The sequence below is a fragment of the Antrostomus carolinensis genome, unplaced genomic scaffold (assembly GCF_000700745.2).
Source record: "Antrostomus carolinensis isolate BGI_N321 unplaced genomic scaffold, ASM70074v2 scaffold17378, whole genome shotgun sequence".
Taxonomy (NCBI): domain Eukaryota; kingdom Metazoa; phylum Chordata; class Aves; order Caprimulgiformes; family Caprimulgidae; genus Antrostomus; species Antrostomus carolinensis.
This window is the reverse complement of record NW_010332462.1, coordinates 32,792-41,231: the sequence shown is the minus strand read 5'-3', so window position 1 is coordinate 41,231 and position 8,440 is coordinate 32,792. Positions and strand designations below refer to the sequence as shown.

Sequence of the window (8,440 nt, the reverse complement as noted above, 5' to 3'; positions counted from 1 at the left end):
AACCCAAACCATTCTATGATTCTAAGAGAAATTACCTCAGCAGACCCCAGCCGATTAAACCAAGAGCAGCCAGCGCAGCCTCTGGTCTAGTCAGAACAACTCTGGCTCTGACAGCTTTTGATGGACCATGCAGCCCCACACCTCCACCCTGCTGGGCTCCAGGAGGCAGTGGTCACTGACAGTGGCCGATCCTATCCCAGCAAAACCAGTGCTCCAAGCACTGCAGCAGCTGGAAGGTCTGTTTAGAGAAGCGGAAGCTGTGTCCAGAAAGGAGGCGTTCTACCCACTACAGATAAACAGTGCTGCCGTGGCAAAGGCACAGCCGAAGGATTGGCCCCTCATGGTGCCCACTCTACAGCAGCCCATTTTGTTGTCCAGTATGTCAGTGAAGCACTCCCTCTTCTCTGCCATTTAACCTAGGCTTTAGCTCCACAATGTCCTTAGCCACTGTGAGTCTGATACAATAAGAAAGAAGTACAGCTCTTCTTTAGTTTTTTTTTTATTTATTTATTTCATGCTTTTTTTTTTTTTTTTCTTTCTTTCTGTGGCCTTAGGGAGGAACACCAGAAAGTTGCTGATGTTTTTCTCTCCAGAAAATCAAGGCTGAATCACCACACAGCATACATTATGCAGTTTGACAGGAATTTGGCTTTGCTGGATGAAACCTGCCTTAAATATTCCCAACTGGCTACGGTAATTCAGGAGTTTGAGGTAAGGCTCCCATGTTTTTTTACCTGCATGGTTGTGCTACAGGACTTACTCAAAGATAATTTCTGTGAAACTCCACCAGTATTCACACAGGGTAGAATGGAAGAATAGCTCTCTTCACACATCCTGGTGCTAAAACTGAAGTGAAATGTTCAGATGTGCATGATGTGTTTCTGTGTTGTCCACACACACCTGTGTGTGCCTACAGAATGTATGTTTGTGAATCTACACATCTGTGAGTATATTTTGCTGAAATATATGCACAGTGAGGTAGTTTTTCAGTCACATATTAACTTATCAAGCTCTTTGAGGATGTGCTAGAGTTAAGTATTACCATCTCTTCATATATTCTTTCACTGCATTTTCCAACCTGTCTTTTTTACTGGGTCTGGCCAGGATGAAGTCAGGATTAGCGTGTATAGGTGCTTAGTTGCTAGCAGCGATCAACCCACAACATCTTTACAATTGCATTTCTCTATATTTTTAAATGCCTGTTAACTGCTTCCTCTGTTTACAGGGGATGGTGTGACAGGCAACACTGAACTGCAAGACACAAACTCCACTGGGCAATCACATATAGAATTATTTCAATGTAGACACCCTGAATGGTCTGTAAGCTTTAGAGCTGGAACCTTTGGCCTTGTAGCAAGAAGCACATATTTTCCAGTTGTGTTGTTTTCGGTGCTGAATAACTGAAAAACACCATCAAGATACATGTGACAGAAATTCCATGATTTCTGACTACATTTTAAAGTACTGGCAATGTAGCCACTTCACATAATTTCATAAGCATAAACCCATAAGTGGATGGGAAAGTTCAGTTGGGCTACACTGACTCTATTGAGCTAAAATGCTTAAGAGTTATGCTGCTTTATTGTGAGTCTAGAATCCCTGTTTCTTATTATATTTATCTAGTAAGAGAAATAACAATGTTTATTTGTGTGGCAGAGGGGCTGTAAGAATAAATTAATGATCAGACTGTAAAGGTTATTTAGAATGCCAGCTCTATGGGGTAAGGACTGTGTTTTTCTCTCCAGCAAATGTGAAATATAAAGGACAACAATTGATTTCAAAAGACAAGCTGAAGTCAGTATTTACAGATACCTTGCAGTCACCACAATTATTTCCTTTTAGCAGCTGAAGGGAGCTCTGATGGCTCACACTGCTCAGAACATGAACTTGGCAAACACAGGCTTTCTACTCAGAGCTTGTATTCCCAGAATCCCTCCCAGCCACATGTCTATACACTTCTGTCTTAACTATCAACCCTGAGAATTAGCTCTTATTTCTAAGAAAGCAGATGAGGCTTTTCCTAGGATGAAGTCAGCAGGATTTTGCCCTACACTTAACAGATATTAAGTTTTAATTGAGCCCTTATGGAATAGAATCATTTAGGTTGGAAAAGACCCTTAAGATCATCGAGTCCAACTGTAAACCTAACACTGCCACTAGACTACATCCCTAAATGCCACATCTTCTAAATACCTCCAGGGATGGTGACTCAATCGCTTCCCTGGGCAGCCTGTTTCAGTGCTTCATAACCCTTCCGGTGAAGAAATTTTTCCTAATATCCAGTCTAAAACCCTGGCACAACTTCAGGCTCTTTCCTCTCATCCTATCACTTGTTACCTGGGAGAAAAGATCAACACCCACCTTGCTACAGCCTCCTTTTCTCCAGACTAAACAACCCCAATTCCCTCAGATGGTCCTCATAAAACTTCACCAGCTTCACTGCTCTTCTTTGGACACGCTCCAGCACCTCAAAGTCTTTCTTGTAATGAGGGGGCCAAAACTGAACACAGTATTTGAGGTATGACCTCACCAGTGCCAAGTACAAGGGGACGATCCCTTCCCAACTCCTGCTGCCCACACTAGTGCTGATCCAGGCCAGGATGCCATTGGCCTTCTTGGCCACCTGGTCACTCTGCTGGCTCATGTTCATCTAGCTGTTGACTAACACTCCCAGATCCTTTTCTGCTGGGCAGCTCTCCAGCTGCTCCTCCCCAAGCCTGTAGTACTGCAGGGGGTTGTTGTGACCCAAGTGCAGGACTTGCACTTGGCCTTGTTGAACCTCATACAATTAGCCTCAGCCCATTGATCCAGCCTGTTCAGGTCCCTCTGTAGAGCCTTTCTACCTCATATGTGATGTCATGCAATGGGTCAAATCTAAAGGGTAAAGGTAAAGAGAAAAATGCTACTTCTTTTCTATTCATGTGTTAAATTGGATCACAACCTCACTTTATTTTCTTGTAAACACTCTCTGGATATTCAGTTCCAACTCAATCACAGGGAGAGGCTCTGCTGTATTTTGCTCAATTCTACGTCTTGAAATAAGATACTAAAAAGTTTGTTGAAGGCAGAAGAAACTTTCAGTCCAAAAAAGGAACAATGATGAAAAGCTTTCTTGACATCTGATGCCTCTGTCTTCAGATGCCACCCTGGAATCTTTATCCAGCATTTACCTTCTAAACAATACTCGTTTTCCTCCCTTTTTCCTCTGAGTCCAAACTATTTGTGAATGATGCCGTAAGAAATAGACTGTTTACAGTACTTATTTATAGTCACAAAGAGAATATGCCCTAGCAAGCTGGGTAAATTGGGAATGGTTCAATGGAATTTGTGCATGCAACTGGTAGCAAATTTTCATAGTACACTCAGGTGAAGACAGTTTGCTGCTGAGCTCACACAACCCCGCTCTTTGTGTTTCCTTTCCTTTCCATTGAGGACAGCAGAGCTCTGGTGGCAGCCCTCAGAGTGTGAAACACCAGCTTTTGAAAGTGGTGCAGCGTGTCTTCCAGTATCGTGTGCTGCTTACAGGTCAGTAAAATCACTCTCAAAGGTACTCAGTGGAAACCCTCCCATGATGCTGATACCAAGACAGCAGAAAAAGGGCTGCAGCAGAGCGGGATTTCCTGGGATATTCCTTCAATATGCTTAGTATAGGATTCAGGAAATGTTAGGGAGCCTGGGAAGAAGCAGGCACATCTTCAGCACAACCATGCTGAAAGGTCACAAAAAAGTGTAAAGGCAGGAACTTTTAGCAATTCCTTCTTGGCTTTTTCCTTCTGTGAATTAGGAGAGACGGAGTTCAGCCTCACTACCAGCAAACAGGTTTGATTTCATTTCTATCAAGGTCAATTACCAGAGGCAGTAGGGGATAGTAGTCCCCAGCAAGGGCACTCTGCACTGCATCCTGTATAACAGTGGTAAGCACCGTCTCCTTCTACTCCATCAAGAAAGCAGCTGTACCCAGTACTACACCTTAAGCCCTATGTACAGTACACCTAAGGCTAGTGGTAAGTCAAAATCCCAATACAATTTCTCTGCATTGTAGGAGGCAGAGATCCAAATTTATATTTACAGATTTTACATTTACAGTAACGCCTTCCTTTTACATTCAGGACCATACCTATCACTTGCCACCTGGAGTCTCTCCAAAGGGGGTTGTGTTCCCTCTGGTGGCTCCTTCTCTGCAAGCCACAGCAAATCTAGCAAGTCTGAGCCTTTGAGGGGAACAAGCTTTCTGGAGCAGGATGTAGCCCCTAGAAAGAGCTGTGAAGTTTAGGTTTGTAACTAATGAACTGATTGGGGAAGGAAATGGTGAAATCTAACAATCTCGTTGTCAAGTAATCTAGTCAGATCAGAACACAAAAGAACAAGGATCTATACACATAAAGATGGAGAAATGCTTTGGGAATATGTGTTTGTGTGGGCAGACAGGGATGCAAGATGAGATATGCATGGAACAACAAAAAGGACACCATAAATCCTGCCCATACTCAACAGCCAATGAAGGGCACAGTACATCAGAAGGGACTCCTATAAATGCAGCAGAACAAAGTGACCATATGAAATTTGTATTCACAGCACACACTAGCAGCAGTTTCATCTTGCTCCAGACCCTTTGATCAAGGATGCAACTCATTATTCACAGCTGGTTTTGCTTTTTTTAGTATGAGCAATACAAATGAATACCAGATTCCCATAGTAGGACTTTTTTTTTGTCTCACTTGCTTTCCTCTCTGGGTGTGCCTACATTAAGGGCAACTTGCCAGACTTGCAGGTTGCAGTACTTAGTATACTGTCTCAAATGATCCTTACAGGGTTTTTAGTACATGCACACAAATACCATATCTAAGAAAAAGGACTTGGCATGTCCCTGTCAGAAATACCTCCACTATGCTCCATTTTCTCTGCCAATTTCTGTGGTCCACGAGGTAAATTGCAAGCATGAAGCACGGTATTTTGTGAGAGAGCTGGAAAGGTTTCAGTGCAGCTCCAGTGATTGGATTTAATCTATGCTTGAAGCAACTTGAGCTCCTCCTTGTTCCAGGTACTGGCACTAACTGGGGAAAATGAAAGCTTTTGTCTGTAGTGAGATAAGGTTTGCTGGATGAAGATATTCCAGCAAACAGGTTTACTGCTTCAGTTCTTCATCTCAGGAAACCAAGCCCTTCTTTGGCTGCTAGGACTGAGTGTGTCTGGAAAAGTGCAGTCTTTCAGATTCTCTAGACAGCGTAAAAAAAATTAAAATATGCAGGTGTACTTGTGTGTTCATAACTGGCTGTTTCCACCAGATAAGGGTATTTTATGAGGTTACTGGTTGCCAGTTACTGCACTACAGCCAAAAGGAGTTGTCCACTCAGTTAAATGTCCATAGCCAAGGACAGAACTTGCAGCTGTGACAAGGAATGCTAAATATTTTCTGATAACACTGCACAACCCCTTCCTGTCTGACTGAGTACAGGCAGGTGCTTTCCTGAACACATGTAAAAGCCAGGTAGATTCTGGGATGCCAGGGAGAGCATGGCACTAGAAAGAGAAACGTATATGGATAGGACAGCGAAAACACATATCCATGCACAGCACTGTCCTCAGCACAGAAGCCTAGTTCTTGGATACAGAATTTAGGAGCCTGGATTCATCAGAAAGGTAAGAATTAAGTATTTCAGGATTACACTTTTAAAATGGTGGGCACTCATATACTACACTCATTAAAAGCATAAAGACCCAGACAAAGAACAGACAGATGATCCAAGGCAAGTAGGCCAAATAAAAAGTCAGGTTAAAGGTTTGTATATCATTCCAATGTAATTCCTGTAAATGTAAGTCCTATTATGTGTATTTTACAGAACCTATTTTCAGAATGTGATTGCATTCAGTAGTAATCATTGACCTCTGCATGTACAGAACCAGTCTCCTTCCTGTGTCTAAAAAATGCATATAATTCATTTATTATAAATATGGAAAATCAGTCATTACAGCCAACACCGTTCATTCAGATGGGAAAGCAGAATTCATTAGAAGAACAATTATTTGTAAAGTGGTGCTACTCAGCAATTCTCTTGTCTAAGAAATGAGGAAATATTTTTGTCACTCTCTTGTTTATGCGTTTATACCTGCCAAGTTATGTGATAAATCCAAATCTGTATCAATGCTCTTACATTGATTCTCAAAGTAGAATGCAGTCAAAGATAAGTTTTGCTCTGGAAAGAGGCTATATACACTTAATTATTTGGGAGTAAAGTAATATGGGACATTACTGTGAATGCCCCCTCCCTGGAAGTGTTCAAGGCCAGGCTGGACGGGGCTTTGAGCAACCTGGTCTAGTGGAAGGTGTCCCTGCTGATGACAGGGGGGTTGGACTAGATGATCTTTAAGGTCCCTTCCAACCCAAACCATTCTATGGTTAGGATTTTATGGTTTAGCTAATAACATTTCAAATTATGTGGTTCTGATTACTGGATTTCTGTGTTTATGTGATTATTTTCCACAGATTACTTGAATAATCTTTGCCCTGATTCTACAGAGTATGAAGCCACACAAGGTAAAATGAAATGGGTAGAACAAAAATTCTGCTTTGCTAACTCTGCTTCTAAAAAGGTACACGATCTATATTGGTAGTATATGAAAGAGGATTATTTTCAAGATTTTGTGTCAATACGTTAGATGTAAGATCTATAAGAACTGATTACTAATTTATACAAATTATTTAGGGCAAGAACACTATCTTGTTTTCATTGAAACATGGTCTCCCTGCAGTTTTGACACAGCGAACTTACAGAATAAGAAATTATCATCTCTGCAAGTGTGGTGCAGATATTGTAGTTCTGCCCCAGTCATCGGGGAAATCCTAGTCCTCTTTGGCTCTGTCCATATTTGGCCTGGTTATTGTGAAGTCAGTTAGGATGGCTCCACCCACTTGTTTGTGTCCCATTATCTCTAGTATTCTGGATTACCTAAGCCTAAGTAAACTTGAAAGACATTGCATAAAAATCAGTTCTGCACAATCAAGAACAAATCCAAATGTTCAGCTACTAACACCATCCTTTCCAACACATCAGATGGATAAAGCACTGAAGTCAAAGCAAGCTTTAGCTCTGGCCTCAGTGGGAGTAGATTCCAGGATGGAGTAAGCAGGAATAACGCTGTATTAATTAAACCAGCTCACCTCTCTGTTACACTGTGTTACAATAAGGTCTGCGACTGACTTGAAGGTCAGTCTGTTCTGATGAAGAGTAGAGTCTCATGGAAGACTGAGGACCCTAGTCACTGACAGTGGGACTACAGCTATACTAGTAATTTAAACAAGGCCAGGGCAGATGCTCAAGCCCTGCAGCCACAATTGCCCATCCATCTTTTCACACTTCTGGCCAGTGATGGCTAGCAAGCTCACAGATTACCCCAGAAACAGATAGGATGGCCTGTTCCACAGGGGAAGAGATTTGAGATAAGCACCTGAGCCATGTTATACCACTGATCTCAGGGCCAGCAAACATGCCCTTGCCCAGCTTATTTGCCAGTGGAGAATCCAGGTGTTAATTCATGTCACCACTTCATACACACTTCAGTCAGAAAGGGATGACCTGTTCTCTCCTTCAGCAGTAAGGGGTCACGGATCACCTTAGATTGCCATGCTTTTGGATGGCTAAAGCTGGGTTACCTTCACTTCTCCCTGCCACAAGCTCCAACTGCCAAAAACTTGCAAGTAGAAAACATCACAAAAAGATTTTGTGCCATGCTAAGTGCTTAAAAGGGACCTCATGAGCTTTCCTGGTCAGCACAAGTAGGATGCAGAGTTTTGCACAAGAGAATGATGAAGGGGAACAGACAGCACTGTGCTGCGTCTTAAATTTGCTGAGCAATTACATTCTGAACATGCCAAAGAACTTAAAGGAGCTGCTACTGGGGATGTAGTTTGCTTTTTTTTAAAGATGCCCTCACAAACAGAAGGTATTTGGGTTATTTTCCTACTGTTTCTATGGGATTTATGGTGTTTGTTTTACTTCATCCCTCAGCTGCCTTATTCATTGTTTCTGAAATCACTGATCGAGCCAACGACAGCATGCTCCAAGCGGTGAGTCCTACTATGACACATGCTCTCCTGATCAATAGTGTCTTTTCTGCACATCTGCTGAAGCGAATACCTCTCTCTGTTAAATTCTGAAGCCTCCTCCAGGGTGAGAGTCAAGGGTTTACACAGATCTGGTTTACAGTACTGCAGATATGGAGTAGGTCTTTGCCCTTTAGTGCAGCTGTGCAAGATTTAAGTCACTGTAGCAAGCAGTACAGAGGTTTTTTTCTCTTTTGGGGCTGCTGAAATCGTATGTGGAGCAATGAAGTGAGGCATCAACACAGACAGAAGCAAGGAACAAATATCAGCCTTCTTAGTAAGAGCTTGTTTTCAGGTAGGATTTTAAGGCTGAAAGCATAAATGCACAGGAGTTGTTAG

General features: G+C 42.3%; 1 protein-coding gene across 1 annotated transcript in view; it reads left to right on the top strand.

The window, feature by feature from the left end:
• Positions 1-127: 127 nt before the first annotated feature.
• The window catches only part of LOC104529271 (FYVE, RhoGEF and PH domain-containing protein 5-like), a 36,597-nt gene continuing 28,284 nt past the window's right edge, over positions 128-8,440 (top strand). Inside the window, exons 1-5 of the mRNA XM_010173535.1 lie at positions 128-377; positions 542-711; positions 3,438-3,525; positions 6,485-6,535; positions 8,007-8,065. Of these exons, the coding sequence (XP_010171837.1) occupies positions 128-377; positions 542-711; positions 3,438-3,525; positions 6,485-6,535; positions 8,007-8,065 (618 nt within the window). The remainder of the gene's footprint in view (positions 378-541; positions 712-3,437; positions 3,526-6,484; positions 6,536-8,006; positions 8,066-8,440) is intronic.